Here is a 19,002-nt window from a genome sequence, read left to right as displayed (position 1 = left end):
GTGCGTCTTATGGTCATGTGCGTCTTTTATAGTGCGAAAAATACGGTGTGTATATATAGATATATGTATATATATATATAGGTGTATGTGTATATATATATAGGTGTATGTATGTATAATAACAGTAACTCAGCTAGGCCCTAACTCACTGTGGTTTTTGCACCTCCCTCCACCTACTGGAGACAGAAGAATACTGCCAGACTGTAGGTGGCACCATCCTAGATAAGGCGGAGCTTGTTGCTAAACTTCTGTCTCCATCTGCGGGGGGGGCAAAACCCAGGAGTCTGGACTGATCTGTGGTACTACAGGAATGAAAATTCAGGTAAGAAACTAATTTTCCTTTGATTTTCAAAAGGAAATGACCTGCTGTAGTTTTTCCTTTGAAAATTAGTAGTCGTAAAATTGGCCACTTTCTTTGCACCTCCTATCTGTGAGGGTGACTGAACCAAAGGCATAACATCATACATACATTTGAAAATTGAATGTAAAAACAAGTGTGCCATGCTGGGTCAGACCAATGTCCATGAGCCCAGCATCCTGTCTCCGACAGTGGCCAATTTAGATCTCTGAAGTACCTGGCAAATCATTCTATGAAAGCCTTTCCGTTGCTCTCCGCAAGAATTAAAAGGTAAAGAAACCAAAGCTTGTCTGGTTAATTTATGGACCTGTCCTCCACAAACTTGTCCAAAACTTTTTTTTTTTTAAACTTTGTTATAGCACTAGTATTGACCCCATTTTCTGGCAAAAAGTTCCATGGTTTGCTTGTATGTTGAATGAAAAATGACTTTCTGAAATTTGATTAAAATTTGCTATTAGGGGGGCGCTCTTGAGCAGCGACCAAGATGGCCGCTTAACCATTGTGCTCCGCCAGACCTCGCTTCATTAATCTCTGCAAACCCACTCGATTCTTGCCTTTTTTTGCCTGAAACGTTGTCCCCTACTGAAGAATATGTCCACGTCCAAATCGGGTAAGATAGAGGCAGCCTTCGCTGCAGTTTCAGGATTGAAACGCGCCAAGCCGGATCCGCCAAGCCAGAGAAAGCCCCTGCGACCAAAACAATGGCATCGGCAGATCTAGTTCTGGTTGAGCTAAAGCAATTAAAGGATATGCTACAGCTTAACGATGCTACAACGGCAATTCGTAAAGATCTACAGGCGGTAACCTAACAAATGGTACAATTTCAAACACGGCTCGATGACGTCGAAGCCCAAACTTCCTTGCTTCTAATCACAACTGCAGTGCTACCTAAAATTCACTGGGAGATGGAACAAATGCAGTCAGAGATCGAAGACCTCTCCAATTGAAATAGACGTAACAAACTATGAATTTTAGGTATTCCGGAGGGTGAGGAAGGTCCCGACACCATTGCATTTTTACTGAACCTTGTTCCGTCATGCCTGAAATTAAAATTTGATAGGCCCTTTGAAATTGAAAGGGAGCATAGGGTTCCAGCTAGGCCCCTTCGAGATTCCCCACATCCGCGGCCTATCATATTTAAAGTGTTACACTACCCGCAGACTCTCCTTATTCTCGCGGCAGCGAAAAATCAAGCGCCAGTTCAGTTTCAAGGCCGCAATAATCTTTGTGGGCCAGATTTTGCAAAGGTCACTGCGGCGAAGAGGAAATGTTTTTTTGGTGCTAAGACCCCGCCTCAGATCTATAGGAGCACAATATGGTCTTCTCCACCCGGCGCAGATGAAAATCATCTTTCAAAATCAAACTAAGATTTTCCAGCAATCCGCTGCACTTGAAGACTTTCTTCGGGCTCAAGATCAGGCTTTGAATATGGTGACCTGAATTTACATATTCAGCTTTGCATCTGATAATACTCCTCATTGAGGACAACTGGATTACCGTTTTCAATTCTGAGACCACTTCAAATTCTGCAGAACTCAGCGGCCAGAGTCCTAACAAGCTCAAAAAAGCGAACACAACACCCATACTAACTTCACTTCACTGGCTCCCAATTAAAGCACGCATTACATACAAATCAATGACCATCATTCACAAAATTCTAAACTACGATCATCATCATCAAGATCTACACACCTTTAAACATAATTTCTCAAAACTCTCCAAGAAATCTACGCTCACATTACTCAGGATACCTGAACGTCTCCCCCCATCAGAGATGCTCATCTGGTATCAACAAGAAAAAGAGCCTTTTCAATTGCCTCCCCTGAACTATGGAATTCCCTACCTAAAGATATAAGAACACAGCACAACCTAAAATCATTCAAAAAAGATCTGAAAACACTAATGTTTGCAAATCCTACACCGACCCTCATACGTCTGATAATCCCAACTCACAACTGAACTCTCATCTATCAACCTCAACTCCTTCGCTCCATCCAGAACCTTCACACCCTTCTCATTCATCTTAATAATACTTTCTGGTCTTGAATGGTTTAATTTCTGTCAAATGTTCACTTTGTTATACTGTTAATCAACTACTAAGTAAATGCACACTTTGTAAACCGTAATGATGGCTCTACCGAATGACGGTATATAAAACTCATCAAATAAATAAATAAATAAAACTGTTTTTATTTATATATAGAGCTCTACCTTCGGTTTCTTTTTTTTCTTAATGACTGAAACACACAGTTCTCTTTATTTATTTTTTTATGTTTTCCATAAGTCACCGATGGGTGAGCTCTCCTACATGTCTCAGCCCTGGCTATATGGACGTGGACATTAGTATGCCTCCTGGATGTTTAAGGACACATTAGCTCATGTTTTTGGTACACTCTCTCATTGTCTCTACGTGAGTTTAATGTTACCGCACCTGCTTAGGTCTGGTAGGTGGCCGATGGATTGAAGCGACCTCTGGCACTACAAGAGGCTCGCATATAGAAAGAAGCCATTATGGCTTCTGAGCTTCTCTCATTTTGGCTCACATTTTTTGTTCTTTTCCCTTTTTCTCTTTTTTTCGCTCACACCTCTTCCTCCATGTTATTATCTTTTTTACCCATAGCTGCCAGGCAGTCTCTTGGGCAGAAACCAAGCTGCTGTCGCCTGCCGAGATTGTCGGGCGGCGACATGGTCCTCCCTACACACCTCCTCCAGGTTCTACCACCTGTTCAGGCCTGGGAAGACGCAGCCTTTACAAGGGCAGTATTAAGTGGGCTATGGGCAGCCTACCTCCCTGTCCGGGAGAAGCTAGGAAATGGAGAAATTACTTACCTGATAATTTCGTTTTCCTTAGTGTAGAAAGATGGACTCAGCATCCCACCCACGGCTGCCCTGGAAAAGGAGAACCTCGGACAACAAACCTCGAGACTAAAGCAAATACAGGTAAGCCGCGGTCTACCCCTAGTTCAAGACACCTACAGTTTTGTCTGGTGTCTGCGTTAATTGTTTGAGTGCACTGGCAGTTTCCAGTTTGGAAATTAGTTGAACCAGTTCAAGTTCTATAATCAAGTTATTTAAGCAAAGGTATATCCACAATGGCTTTTCGAAGAGAATACTGAAGAGCTGAGGTTTCTGCAGGGGTATATTTAGAGTGACATCTCCCATCTGCTAGCAGAAGAGCACATGATACCCATTGGTCCTGAGTCCATCTGTCTACACTAAGGAAAACGAAGTTATCAGGTAAGTAATTTCTCCATTTACATCCTCCCCTTTGTCTTCCCTCCCCTTAATACAACCATGCCACTCATCACCTAATATTAGGTTAAGGGTCAAATCTACGTGTCTGGGTGCCACTGCCTTCCACTCCAAGCATATAATCCTTTACTTGAGCATTGCCAAGCCTACCTCCCCCCCCCTCCCTCCACCAACCCCGAGTTTCATGAACATCATGATAACTGGATGCACAATTTAACTAAGCCTTAAACTTAAATACACACTTATACAACAGCTCTAAAAGGTTCTGCAACCCATTGAAGTACTCCCACCGTGAATTTCATAACATTCACCATCGGGCACACAACATATCCCACAGCAAGCTTGTAGTTACAGGGAATGATTACTGAACATCAATAAAATTGAAAAGTGAGCTGTGATAACAAGATATCTCAACATAACTGTACTCTGTAGATACCCAGCTGAAAAGCAACATATTAAATGGCAGGATATCATCAGAAGATGAATTTAAGCAAAATATATATGCAATATATATGCAATCCATCTGCACTTCCTCCTGTTTTCCCTTCGCAGTCATCCTTGAATACCCATGCAAAATAAAATGCCACCTTAAGGGCAATCTGCATCCTGGAGTACTGGTGGAACTCTGCACTGAAAGCAAGAAAGAAAAGAAAAACCCCAGGATTTAGCAAGTAATACTCTTCCTTAATTCAGCCACCATGGAGAATTGTCAGTTGAATAACAAACTTTTTTTTCCTCCTGCTGCTTTCCATGATGCCATATCCTGAGAAGCACAGGATACTGCAGCACAAAATGGATATTTTTCTGAACTAGGCTAGTTCAAATAGAGAGTTCTTTCCGTTTTAGCATGACTCGATTAGAGTAGTCTTGAACTCTAAGCACCTTCTGGTTTTTATACAGCAGAGATTTTTTTTTTTTTTGTAAAGTGCTTGGGGAATCATTCCTTTATTTATATATATGTGTGTGTGTATGCGTGCACGCATATATATATATATGTTTATAGTGAGAGATTTTAGCAATTACAATTTCTCAGCCTCTATCTTCCTGCTGTCTTTAGCCCCAGCATGTGCACTTATTCTATCAACATTTTACCTTGCAAGTCTTGACAGCCCAGTTCAGTTAGCAACCAATCCTCCAAAAGCTTGGCAAGATCAAGGTCTGGTTTTTTTTCAACAGTTCCAACGAACAGTAAATTTGTTTTCGGGCCGGTTCTCAAGATCTTCTATCTTTTTCTTCTTTTCGTGCCATGGCCTTTTCTAGTGATTGCACCCGTCACACTAATTGTAAAGTTTCATCCTCCCCTAATGAAATCTGGCTTGATCCAATCACAATCCAATTTCTACTATAGAGACTTTGACATCCTCAATTTGTGAAGAAATGTGCGCAAACTTATTATCTAAGGCATTTACCATTACCTATGTCAGTTTCACGATTAGGGCCACATCAAGATCTTCTGACGCAGATTTTTCTGTAGCATTGGCCATTTTCTTGCAGATAAGCAGGCTGAATTAGCCATGCTGTCTGGGAGACGTCCCTCCGGAGGCGGCCGATACAGAGGCATTATGACATTTTCCGTTTTATTCACCATTCCCTTCCTAATAATTCCTAACATTGTTTGCTTTTTTGACTGCTGCAGACAAATTAGGGGTAGTAGTGGTGAAGAGAACAAAACCGGTTTGATATGAATCTTGTCATGAAGATCGGTATAGAAAATAATAAATAAATAAATTATCTTACTGCATTTAGCACTGCTATAATTCAGAATTCTTATTACTCTCAGGTGCAATAAAGGCAGATGAAGTCCGAGCTCCTGCAAGCTTGGTAGCACACCTCCACAACGTACCAATAGAGGATATCTGCAAGGTTGTGAAGTGGTCCTCCATTCATGCTTTCACTTCATACTACTGCCTAGATCAGAGCTTTCCAAACTTTTCATGTTGGTGACACACTTTTTAGACAAACATAATTTCACGACACAGTAATTCAGTCTACTAGCAAACCAGAGGTTAAAGGTTAAATGAACAAAACGTATTTCGACAATTTATGTATGTTTCCTTAAATATATACATAAGTTGTGTCTTGAAACATTTTATTTATTTCATGAAAACCTTTCATTTATATTAAAAAATATATAATATTCCAAGATTAATGTTATTGTTATAATTTGAGTAACAATGATAAAACAAATTGTGTCTCCCACACACGCATCTCTCTCGCCCCCCCAAGCACATGTCTGGCCCCCACACTCATGTACCTCTTCTTTTTGATTGTTGCCATTTAAGTGCCTCTCTCCCTTCAGTGTTCAAGCCTGTCGTGCTGCATAAAACCTTCCAGGATCTCTAGACACTGTTGCTTGCAGTCACTATTCCTCGTGGCCAGGTCTCATCGGCAGCAGCAGCCAAAGACAGGGATAGCTGGGCTCAAGTCACACTCACAAAGCCCAAAAAAACCGCGATTGACAGCAAAAATTGCCCAATAATAAGCAACCCACGAACTGGAAAAAAAAAAGTTAATCGCTGGAGGGGAGTGGCTATGTGGACCGGCTTGTGTGACATACCTGCACACTGCAGGCGACACACTAACGTGTCGCGACTCACAGTTTGGAAAGCTCTGGCCTATATAAACTGACTGCCTCTGACAGTTCCATAGGTCAAGCAGTATTAAGGCAAATTGCAGATGTGTAGAGGCTGTCCACCTCAGGAGTCTGGATTACGCAAAAAAAAAAAAAAAAGATTTCTATGAAGAGCATGAATACACAGCTCTGCTTATTGATGGTAAAAAGCAAGTTTACTTATTGTAAATTGTTTTCTGTAGATAGGATGAATTAACCATGCAAATCCGCCCTCCTCCCGGACAGCTTTCTTCAATAATAACTTTCCACTGTGCTTTGATAAGAACTGAGGGGAACTACCACATGCAATCACATGGGAATTGCCATATGTCAACCAGATGATGTCACCCAGACGACATGGCTAATTCATCCTTCTACCTATTGAAAACACCGTTTGCAGTAAGCAAACTTGCTTTTTTTCTGTACCACTCCTCACTGTAAATCTGCATTGATCTGGCCGCCTTTTTGCTAGGGCCCGAGCCCACCAGCTATACCGCCTAACTTCTCTGTGCTGCAGTAGGCTGCTTGCTTCTCACGAGCTGCTGTCTGTTTCAGTATCTGAGCGCACATAGTGCTGTGCTGTGGACAATGAAATGGACAAAACGAGACCTGAACAAATTCACTGCCTCTTATAAATAATGGGATGGGATACTTAAGTGGTTAGTTTTCTATAGGTAATTGATGCAAGCAACATTCTTTTTCATATGCAATAATTTTTCACCCTTTAAATGACTGTTCCCTGTACGTACCCGGATCAGTCCAGACCATGGGTTGAGCCTCCTGTCCAGCAGATGGAGACAGACCAAAACTGAAAGGGTATCCATATCAGGACAGAGCCTATCCTGCATCCCTTCAGTATTCGTCTGTCTCCAGCAGATGCAGGCAGCTGAACCTGCGGTTCTCCTTCTTAGTTCCTTATCTTGTTCCTTCAGGAATCTTATTTTTCTTTCTTTGCAGATCAAGCAAGTATTAATTCTTTCTATGTAAAATAAAAAAGAAAAGGAATTTCTGTATTTTCTAGGAAACAGTTTTCTGTCTCCTCGCTCTGCTAGGGGCCTAGGGGGGCTTTGCCCCTTGAAATATTCAGCCTAGGCTTCCTTTCCCAGTGACCTCAGGGTGCCAGACCCAGTCTACTCAAGGCTACTGGTCTCCAGCCCAATCTCGCTGGCACATCAACCGATTGGAAGCTCGGGGGGTATGCCTGACTCTCAGGGCCTTTCTCCCCCTGCTCCATTGCAAGGCGGTACGGATTCTCTCGGACAACTCCACAACGGTGGCCTACATGAATCGACAGGGAGGCACCAGGAGTCGCCTGGTGGCTCTGGAAGCCAGCAAGCTCTTCGCTTGGGTGCAGCGTCACCTAGAGCGCCTAGCAGCGTCCCACATTGCGGGGAAAAAGAATATTCAAGCCGATTTCCTCAGTCGTCAGACATTAGATCCTGGCGAGTGGGAGTTGTCAGACGAGGCGAATCTGATTGTCCGCAGGTGGGGTTCCCCACACCTGGATCTGATGGCCACAATGCGAAGGTGCCTTGTTCTTCAGTCGCAGAAGGGAACATTGCGCGGAAGGAGTGGATGCGCTGGTCTTCCCCTGGCCTTGAGACGTTCTTCTATACGTGTTCTCTCCTTGGCCACTGGTGGGCAAAGTGCTCCGAAGAATTGAGCTCCATCAGGGTCCCGTCATTCTAGTGGCTCCAGAGTGGCCTCGCAAACCGTGGTTCGTGGATCTGGTAAACCTAGTGACGAACGGCCCTCTCCACCTCGGTCATCTACCCCACCTTCTTCGGCAGGATCCCGTATTTTTTGATCAGGCAGATCACTTGTCTAGTGGCCTGGCTTTTGAATGGCGGAGATTGAGAAAGAAGGGATATAAGGAAGAGGTTATATCCACGCTCTTAAGAGCCCGGAAGCAGGCTACCTCTCTCGCTTATGTCCGGGTCTGGAAGGTGTTCGAGAACGTGTGTGCTACTTCGGGAGTATCAGCCCGTAATGCTCTGGTTTCTCAGGTCCTTTCTTTCTTATAGAATGGTCTCTCCAAAGGATTGTCTGTCAGTTCCTTGCGGGTGCAGGTCTCCGCCCTCCGCCCGGATGTCATTCGCTTCCTCAAAGGGGCCAAACATTTAAAGCTTCCAGTACGGGCTATTTGTCCCTTGTGGTGTCTTATTTTGGTCCTTCGGGTTCTCTGTGAAGCTCCCTTCGAGCCTCTACTGAGGGCTACGCTTAAAGATTTGACCCTTAAGACTGTGTTCCTGGTCTCCGTTTGTTCTGACAGACGAGTTTCGGAGCTTCAAGCTTTGTCATGCAGGGAACCTTTCCTACGTTTTTCTGATTCAGGAGTGTCTCTCAGGATGGTCCCCTCCTTCTTGCCAAAGGTCGTGTCTCCCTTTCACGTCAATCAGTCAGAACTTCTAGCTTTTTCTTCTGAAGACGTCGCGCGTGAATCTGGGGGGTGATCTACGCTGCCTGGATGTGAAATGGGTTTTGCTCCATTACCTCCAGGTGACGAATGAGTTTCGGATCTTAGATCACCTGTTTTTCCTGTGGAGTGGCTCAAATAAGGCTTCAATGACCACTATTGCACGGTGGCTTAAGGAAGCTATTGCGTCGGTCTACATCTATAAGGGCCGACCGGTTCCGGAAGGCCTAAAGGCCCACTCCTTACGTTCTCAAGCCATTTCTTGGGCAGAGAGTCAGTCGGTCTCTCCGCAGGAAATATTTAGGGTAGCTACTTGGAAATATCTGCATACCTTTGCTCGTCATTACCGCCTCGATGTACAGGCTCCAGTTTTTGGCTCCTTCGGGCGGCAGGTTCTTTGAGCGGGACTGTCTCGGTTCCACCTTGTTTAGGGAAGCTTTGGTACAGCCCACGGTCTGGACTGATCTGGGTACGTATAGGGAAAGGAAAATTGGTTCTTACCTGCTAATTTTCGTTCCTGTAGTACCACGGATCAGTCCAGACACCCTCCCATGCTAGATCTGTTTTCGTCCACTCGAAGTTTCCTTCCTTTGCAGGTTTTCCGGATACCTGGATTTTGTTCTTATTGTGATTAGAGGCACCAGAAGCATCTATCAAATGACAATGAGAAATAATCTTTATGCAAGAGCATTGTTCATACAGAATTCTTTCAATGGTTCAATTGTTCAATTAATTCAATTTTTCAGTTTTCTTGTTCTTAACTTGCTTGATCTTTGGGGAGTTATATCTGCTTTGAAAGTTCTTTATACTGAAGGGATGCAGGGTAGGCTCTGTCCTGATATGGGATACCCTTTCAGTTTTAGTCTGTCTTCATCTGCTGGACTGGAGGTCAACCTATGGTCTGGACTGATCCGTGGTACTACAGGAACGAAAATTAGCAGGTAAGAACCAATTTTCCTACATTTTTTGTATTTTTGCATGGACTTGTACATAGCATGCTGCAGAGAACTTTAGAGCTTTGGAGATAGCAAAAGTTTGACTGAGGAGAGGGGTGAAGAGAGAGAGAAAGGGATTGGGTGTCTGCATAAAAGTTGAAGAGGGTTGGGATAGGATTTAGCTTGCACCGAATTTCTTCCCTTGAATGATCACCAAGGTTGATGTTTGTTTCATTGTATCAGAATGATTCTATGAGGAGGCGATCCGGGCTTGTCCGGGGTTGCCGCCCATAACATGGGCGCGAGCCTCGGACGGGGCGAGCAGGGGAGGGAGCAGGGGGGGGGAGGAGTAGTGTGAGGGACACCAATGGGGGCGCAGCAAATTTGAATGCTGCACAGCCATTGGTAGACGGGTAGGGCAGTAGGGGGAAAGCGTAGGGAGCCAGTCAGTTGAGACTCAGGCAGCGTAGCAAGCAGAGGGTTTTACTACCCGCCCTCCCTCCCTTGGTTACAATGTGTATTGTTTGTGTGAAGTTTTTACATGTCGCAGTGGCGGCGGAAAACCCGAGCCATATGTTGTATTGTTTTTTGTGACTTTGTTATGGACTGTTCGGAGGGGGGGGAGGAATGCCCGTGTAGCTTGGGGCCGCTACACGGGAAGGCCTAAAGAGCAAGGGGGGGGGGCCGATGCTCAGGCCGCAAGCTTACCCTCGCTGATGACGCGGCGGGGTAAGTAGGGGGAAAGGGGGCGAAAAATGCTTGCTTACCACCGGGCCGCGGTGTAAGTGAAGATTGGGATGCGGCGGAGGTGGTAGAGGAGGGGATGTTATTTGCATTTATGTTAAGATGTTGGCTCGGGTTAAGTTCAATAAACTGCGGCCTTTTGTTTATCACCATACAGTTGTTATGTTGTATTATTTGTAAAGGGGGGAGGAAGCGAGGCTGCCGGAACGAAGGTCTCGAGTCCCTATGTTAGTAATGGATGCACTTGTAAAAACAAAGCAAAAAAAAGCTGGTTTCTTGTTTGCTAGTCCAGCATAGTGCATCCTGTGGTGCTATACTTTAAAGTGTATGAGCAGCTTCTGTGTTCTCTCTCCTGAATCTTGATTTGATGGGGTGGTATGTGTAGATTGCTTTTGCAACACACTTCTACTGATGATGTATTGCATTGAACTTTTTCTGCCAAGTTATCTCACAATCTCATGTTGTCACAAGCCGATTACTTTAAAATGTCATTTTTCTTTTCCTTAGCCATGCCAAAGAAATTCTGCATTGCTTAAAGAACAAGTATTTCAAAGAACTGCAGGACCTGGAGGTGGATGGTCAGAAAGTGGAAGCACCTCAGCCACTAAGCTGGTGAGAAAAATATAATACAAAATAAACTTCTGGATTAATAAAGAGGATCAGATTATTTTATTTATTAGTCACCTGGTGACTAACTCTAGATGACTTAAAAGGTTATAAGAAGATGTACACTGAAGCAAAATTTACAGGACAGAAGGAGATATATGGCAGAGCAGAGAGTGAAAGATGAGAGTTAAGTTCTGATAAGTGCTCTGTGAGATCCCTTCCTTGCTGTAAAGTTGCTTAGTATTTTAATCCTGGGGCCTGCTGTAAATGAACTGTACACATACATCGGACTGCCCAAGCTCTGCTGGTTGAATTGTTCCATTAGTGTATTTACTCACTTTTTTATTAGGCTTCATATTTTTTTCTAAATAATGCTGAACTCACAGGGAGCAAGAGAACCATTGTTTCCCTGTATGTACCTGGATCAGTCCAGACCGTGGGTTGAGCCTCCTGTCCAGCAGGTGCAGACAGACCAAAACTGTGAGGGAATCCTATATCAGGACAGAGCCTACCCTACACCCCTTCAGTATTCATCTGTCTCCAGCAGGTGCAAGCAGCTGAACCTATGGTTCCCCTTCTTCTTACCTTAGTTTCCCTGAGGGGATTTTTCTTTACTTTTGGTCTGGATAAAGCAAGTATTAAATTCTTGTTTAAAAAAAAAAAAAAAAAAGGGTACAAGCAGGGCTGTATTTGTTACTTGTATTTGTTACTTTTTAAGAACTGTGGACAGCTTTGGCAGCGTGCAGAGTTCAGTCGCTGCCTCCGCTGACAGACTTCAGCCCTGCACAGCTCAGCTGTTTTTACTTTTTTAGCGATTTTTTTTTTCTTCAGTGCTGATGCCTCGTTCCAGCACCTGTAAAGCATGTGGAGAGTCTGCCACATGTTTTTCCTGCAGAGGCCTTTGTGCCTACCGGGTGGGGAGGGTCCCTCATCAGTCCCCTCGCCCGCAGCGACCCAGAGGCGAGTTCCCCGCCGCATGGCCATGCCGTTCCCTGACTGGAAAACCACAGGAACGGCGGCCATCTTGGAAGCAGGCTCAAATCAGAATCGGGTGTGCAGGACGAAGATGAGCCGGAGAGGGTGCCTGACCTTTTCCTCCCCCCCCCCCCCCCACCTCTCCCCTCCCTGGGAAGTCTGTCTTTTTTCTCCGTGGAGTTTGTGCACAAATCCTATTTAGCCAGCTTACAGCAGGAGGAAGATCCATCCATGGACCCCCCCCCCCCAAACAAGAACCCGCAAATTTCTCTTCTGCAACTTCCAGAGGGGCAGGGCTTGGTTAGGGTGGTCCCGGGGGTCCCGCCATCTCAGGATCCACCACATTCGCTGCCAGTCCCTATTCCAGATCCGGAAGTTGACCCGTTGCTTTCTAACCCCCACTCGAGGGGGACGATCCTCTGGTGCTACGCTTATTTCAAAAGGAGGAACTAGAACCGCTCATTCCCTTCATTTTGCAGGAACTGGGAATTGAGTTGCCCCCGGCGGATACGGTTAAGGCCGCAATGCCTGCCAACATGGACCCGGTCCTGGCGGGACTTAGGGCTCTTCCATGTACTTTTCCTTTTAACCCTATGCATAAGCGGATGCTCCTTAGGGAATGGGAGTCCCCTGAGGCGGGACTCCGAGTGGGGAGGGCTATGGACAAGCTCTACCTCCTTCCTGAGGACTGCTTGAATCTACTTAAGATGCCCAAGGTAGATTCCTCTGTCATGGCGGTTACCAAACACACCACCATCCCGGTGGTTGGGGCTGCAGCTCTAAAAGATGTCCAGGACCACAAGTTGGAATTTTACCTCAAACGCATATTTGAGGTCCTGTCCTTGGGAGTTCGGGCGACAATCTGCAGCAGTCTCATGCAGCGGGCAAGCCTCAGGTGGGTTCAACAATTACTCAGCACCCAAGACTTCCCGTCTGCAGAGGCGGAGCAGGCGGATCGCTTGGAGGAAGCAATTGCGTTTGGGGCAGACACCCTGTACGATCTTCTTTGAGTGCAAGCCAAGGCAATGGTCTTCGCGGACTCGGCCAGGCGCCTCCTCTGGCTAAGAAATTGGTATGCTGACGCCTCGTCCAAAGCACAGTTGGGAACCCTTCCCTTCAAGGGCCAGTTGCTTTTTGGTGAGGATCTAGAGCAACTTATCAAATCCCTGGGAGAAAATTAGGTTCATAAGTTGCCGGAGGACCGTCCGAAACAGTCTAAGTCCTTCTTACCCTCTCACATTAGATATAGGGGGCAACGCCATTTGTCCACCAGGGCAAGGGGCTTGTTCCCGAGGGGTAATGCTTCTTGATCTCAATCCTGGCCTCATTCCTTTCGGGGATGATGGCCTTTCAGGGATAGTAGCCAGCAATACTCGGTCATCAAGTCCTCCTCTCAATGAGATGGGGCCGGCTCATTCCTCCATTCGAGACTTAGGTGGAAGACTGTCCAAGTTTCTCGGGCAGTGGGCCACCATAACGACGGATCAGTGGGTCCTAGAGGTGATAGAAAAAGGCTACGCGTTAGAATTTGCTCGAGACCTACTAGATCTTCAGCTGATCCCCCCCCCCTGCGGAAGTCGAAAGAGGCCTGCGGTCGAACAAACCCTGCGCAGGCTGCTGGAACTGGGGGCCATAGTCCCAGTCCCAGTGGAAGAACAAGGGTCCGGCCAATATTTCATCTACTTCGTCATGCCCAAAAAGGAGGGCTCCTTTCGTCTAATTTTGGATCTCAAGCGCGCCAACAGGACTCTCAAGGTTCCCTATTTTCGGATGGACCGATCGCTCAAACTCAGGGGCCAAGTGTGCAATTCTCTCTCTCTTGCCCTGCCAACGGCCTGGGATTATCTCCAGGTTTTGGGGTCCATGTCCTCCACTATCGATCTGGTCCCCTGGGCTTTTGCACACATGTGTCAGTTACAGAAAGCCTTGCTATCCCGCTGGAAACCGGTATTGGAACAGTTTGATGCCCCTGCTGCTCTCCGAGTCAGCCACCACTGCAGTTCTGCGATGGTAATCACCTACTCATCTTCAGAAGGGGATGTCCCTTCTGATACCGCAGTGGATCATGGTAACAACGGACACCAGCCTCTCCGGCTGGAGAGCTGTATGCCAGACCCAGTCTGCTCAGGGGTATTGGTCTCTGACCCAATCTCGCTGGCACATCAATTGACTGGAAGCTTGAGCGGTCCAACTGGCTCTCAAGGCCTTCCTTCCCCCTACTCCTCCACAAGGCGGTGCGGGTCCTGTTGGACAATTCCACCACTGTAGCCTACATCAATCAACAAGGGGGCACCAGGAGTCGCCTAGTTGCTCTGGAAGCCAGCAGGCTCTTCGCATGGGCGGAATGTCTCCTAGAGCGCTTAGCAGCGTCCCATATTGCGGGGAAGGAGAACGTTCAAGCGGATTTCCTCAGTCGCCAGAGGTTAGACCCAGGCGAGTGGGAATTGTTAGATACAGCGATGAACCTGATCATCCGCAGGTAGGGATCCCCCTCACTTGGATCTGATGGCCACCATGACCAATGCGAAAGCTCCTCAGTTCTTCAGCCGCAGACGGGAACATTGTGCGGAAGGGGTGGACACCCTGGTCCTTCCCTGGCCCCACGACATTCTACTGTCTGTGTTCCCTCCCTGGCCGATAGTGGGCAAAGTACTCTGAAGAATCGAGCTTCATCGCGGGCCTGTCATTCTAGTGGCTCCGGAATGGCCTCGCAGACCGTGGTTTGCGGACCTCATGAATCTATCTATTTAAAATCTTTTATATACCGTCAAGTTATTTACCATTACAACGGTTTACAGGAAGGCACATATAGTAACATAAAATATTTAAACCAGGTAAAACGTTATAAAAATGCCAAAAATGATTCGGTAACAAAGTGTGTTCAAATATACAATTATATGATGAGATAGTTTGACTTTCCTTTTGATACCTGTGTCATAGCTTAACTTACATGTAGGTCTCTCGTGTAACTCAAATTTTATATAAAGTTATCAGTGAGAAGTTGGATCAAAATAATAACTAGGCACATAGAAAAACTAAGTGCTGAGTTTGTGATGCTTGCCTTTATTTACTTTCTCCGTTCTCTTTGTAAAATGCCTGTTTAAAAAGCCATGTTTTTAAATTTCCTTTAAACAGTTTAAAATTTCTCTGCAATCTTATCTCAAGAGGAATTGAATTCCACAAGTTGGGTCCCGCTAAAGACAATGCTCGCTCTCTGACTTGTGTAAGTCTAGCTGTCTTAACAGATGGAACAGTCAGGAGTGCTTTATTCGCTGTGTTAAGCCACGGACGGTCCCCTACGCCTCGGTCATCTTTCCCATCTTCTTCGGCAGGTCCCATATTTTTCGATCAGGCAGATCGCTTCTGTCTAGCGGCCTGGCTTTTGAATGGCGGAGATTGAGAAAGAAGAGATATATATAAGGAAGAAGTCATATCCACTCTATTGCGGGCCAGGAAGCCGACTACCTCGCTTGCTTATGTCCGAGTATGGAAGGTTTTTGAAAATGTGCGTGTCGCCTCGGATATCTCGGCTCATAAGGCTCGGGTTTCTCAGGTCCTTTCTTTTCTCCAGAACAGTCTCGCCAAGGGGTTGTCGTTCAGTTCCTTGTGAGTGCAAGTCTTCGCTCTCGGGTTCTCTCTTAGGTACCATTGATGGTTACTCAGTGGTGGCTCATCCAGATGTCGGCTCATCCAGATGTCGTCCGTTTTTTCTCAAGGGAGCCAAGCATTTGAATCCTCCGGTTACTTGTCCCTCGTGGAGTCTTAACTTGGTTCTCCGGTTTCTCTGCAAAGCTCCTTTTGAACCTTTAAGGAGGGCTACGCTTAAGGATTTGACTCTCAAAACCATCTTTTTGGTGTCCATTTGTTCAGCCAGAAGAATCTGAGCTCCAAGCGTTGTCATGCAGAGAGCCTTTTCTACGTTTCTCGGATTCAGGGGTATCCCTTAAGACGGTACCCTCTTTCTTGCCAAAGGTCGTGTCTTTTCATGACAATCAGTCCGTGGAACTTCCGGCTTTTTCTTCGTCAGAAGTAGCAAATACAGCTGGGGGTGATCTGCGACACCTCGATGTGAAACGGGTCTTGCTGCATTACCTTCAGGTTACAAATGAGTTCCAGGTCTCTGACCACTTGTTCATTCTGTGGAGTGGGCCAAATAAAGGTAATAAGGCTTCCAAGGCCACTATTGCACGTTGGCTAAAAGAGGCCATTGTGTCGGCTTACATCTGTAAGGGTCGGCCCGTGCCAGAAGGCTTAAAAGCTCATTCCTTACGGTCTCAGGCTACTTCTTGGGCAGAGAGTCAATCGGTCTCTCCGCAGGAAATATGTTGGCTGTAGCAGTAATGAAGAGCTTTCATCGCAGGCAGGAGGAGGGAAGGCAAAGAGGGCAAAGAGGGTTTTTCCTCCCGAGCCTCTTCCTTTTATTGTACATTCATACAAAGGCAGATGATGTGTCATTACATGATTGGCTACTTTCCCATAGCAACAGAAGAGTCATTACACCATTGGCTTTGGCTCAGGGGGTGTGCACGGATCATTTCATTGGCTGCTGAAATCTATACCTCCTGACTTTGTCCTGCCTCTGACTAGGGAAAACCCAGCCCTTCTTTCAGGCTAACAGGATTAATTATAGGCCAGAGAAATACATGAAGTCAGGTATCCTCTCCTAGGCAGAGGGGCTTAAGCACAAGTGATGCTTTTATTCAGGCAAATGTCAGGGAGAAGGGAAGTTAGTGTTTAACCCTGAAATGGCTTGCTGGCAAGCGCATATTTCCCACATCTCACCCTTTCTGTTTTTGTTTAGGGCAGCTCAGTAAAGCTTTAGACCCTTACTGAAATCTGTTATGTCTTGGTATGGGCTGGAAATAGGGGATGAGGGATTATGGAGAGAAGAAAGCTGATTCGGCGTGGTGTGCCAGCCACCGATGAGCTTCTGAATCTCCATATCACCCAGAGCTGGTGCAGGTGGTGTGCCAACGCTGCAGGGCTCCGGATTCCCTATTAGGCATCTTACAAGACATCTTTGTATCCGGGCTGAGAGCAAGGTTTCAATATGGATATGAGGGTTGGGTATGCACTGAATACAGCATCACAGGCAAACAATTAAGATAATTACAGTAATTATAATAGAAATCACCCTTTTGAGACCAGAAATATCAGGGAGTCAGGACCATAGCCAGTCCCATGGAGAAGTAGGTATTCTGTCTGAAAATGGTGCATCAGCAACCATGGTTTCTATCTGCTCTGTGGTATGTGTGAGGTTTGCTTTATAAACTGATATGTACACACAGCAATGAGATCCAATTAATGCACAAACACCATCCTTTAAGGCTAAAATGTTGTCTAAGGTTAAAGCTAAAATAGTGTCTAAGGTATAGCTGTTCTGTAATGCTACTTCTCTAATCTGAGAAACTTCTGTTGTGAGTAGTTTTAATGCATGGACTGTCTGATTAAATATGGCATTCGTCCAGTTAGCTAAGATGTGTAAGTCTCTGTAATTCATAGCTGTTCCCATTGGAGGAAACAGGCTTCTAGCTATCTGAGTTTCTGTATACTTTTCTATGGGATTATTTATCGCCTCCCTTTTGTTACGGAGCCTTGCTTTGGGTAAATTTTTGACTGCATAGTATGAGGGGAGGATGAAGCCTAAAGTGCATCTGTCTCTCCATCTTGGGGAAATGTACATATATGCTCTACGCCCACATAACATCCATATGTTTCCTAACAGATTAGTGGACATGTCATTGGTTATCATTTGGGCTATATAACTACAAAAGGTAAATCCTTCATCCCCTCTATACTTTCTGTACTTGCTTGGGTTTCCCACTGCACATCCTGAAATCTGCCAATTGCATACATATATGTGGTATAATTTTGTAAGTGTTCAGTGATTAATACAAATGTTCGGTTACAATATGGAAATTTCCCAGCTGAATTCCCTTTCCCATCCCCTGTATCATAGTCCCAACAACAAAGAGCGGCAGTCTCTTGAATACAGCTACCAATGTGTAGTATGGTATTATTAACTGGAGAGTTAATGAAAACCTCTCTGTAAAGGATAATTAGTCCATACTGTAAGGTTAAATGGTACAGCATGCATCAGTAGTTCTCCGCAGGCTTGGGTTGGCATGTGTGTGCAGATCCAACAGTCTGTTTGATTCAACAGGTGTGAAAAGTTCTGATTCGAGGATGTACATGTTGTCCTGTCAGAGTCCTTGTTCTGAAATCGCCATAGCTGGAGAAATAAGGCAAAGGAGGAGGATGCAGAACACAATTGTTAATGAGTTGGCATTCAGGCAAGAAAAGCGGCTAATAAGTTCTCTGGAGTTTTCTCAAGGCCTTGCTGTTCTAAGAGTTGTGCAGATTGGTTGGATAGGGCCTTGATCTGTCCCCAGGTCATGTGGTGCTGCTTTTTGCAAGGAGTCCGGTCTCTGTCCTTCTGAGGGCTGTGGAGGCTCAGGGAGAAGTTTGGGATCGGGTCCTGTAGACCTGGACACCTTTCCATCTTTCCACGGCTTGATACCTGTGGAAGCAAGCAGAGAAACATATCCTCGTTCCCCATTTTAAGGGAACGGGACCGTACCAGACATTAAATATTCTATACAAAACTGATGGCTGTGGGTGACTAACCCTAGTCCCATAATGATTACTCATGGCTGTGGTCTTAAATTTATTTTAAGTGATTTAAAACAATACTTTGTTCAGCCAATCCTGTTTAGGGGAAAATCCAGGGGCAATCCCCCTTTTTTCTTTTTGTTTGGTCCAGTGCTCTTAAGGGTATGATTTGCTCTCTCCACAATGGCTTGCCCTGTGGTGTTGTAGGGGATGCCAAATAAGTATTTAATATTCAATTAACAAAATTCATGCAAAGGAATGGCTGCAGTAAGCAGAGCCATTTTTAGTTTTCAGAACATAGGGTAGGCCCATTATCAAGAATTTTTTATGCAGTGATCAATTTTCATTCAGTAAAATAGCAATAAATGTAAATTAATCATTTAAAGGAAAAGTCATTTGCTGTAAGCTGAATCAAATGACAAGTATATTAGACATTACATTAAACATATGTTACACAAGACTGACATATATTCATTCATCTTGCAAATATTAA

At 45.3% G+C, this 19,002-nt stretch overlaps 1 protein-coding gene across 2 annotated transcripts in view; it reads left to right on the top strand.

Moving 5' to 3' along the window:
• Positions 1-19,002, top strand: part of NSUN2 (NOP2/Sun RNA methyltransferase 2) — a 257,469-nt gene that overhangs the window by 25,675 nt on the left and 212,792 nt on the right. For both annotated transcript variants that reach the window (XM_029590002.1, XM_029590001.1), the window contains exon 3: positions 10,824-10,928. In XM_029590002.1, coding sequence (XP_029445862.1) covers positions 10,824-10,928 — 105 coding nt within the window. The remainder of the gene's footprint in view (positions 1-10,823; positions 10,929-19,002) is intronic.

The sequence above is a fragment of the Rhinatrema bivittatum genome, chromosome 2 (assembly GCF_901001135.1).
Source record: "Rhinatrema bivittatum chromosome 2, aRhiBiv1.1, whole genome shotgun sequence".
NCBI classification, from domain to species: domain Eukaryota; kingdom Metazoa; phylum Chordata; class Amphibia; order Gymnophiona; family Rhinatrematidae; genus Rhinatrema; species Rhinatrema bivittatum.
The sequence above is the reverse complement of the archived record's forward strand: the minus strand, read 5'-3'. Positions and strand labels throughout refer to the sequence as shown.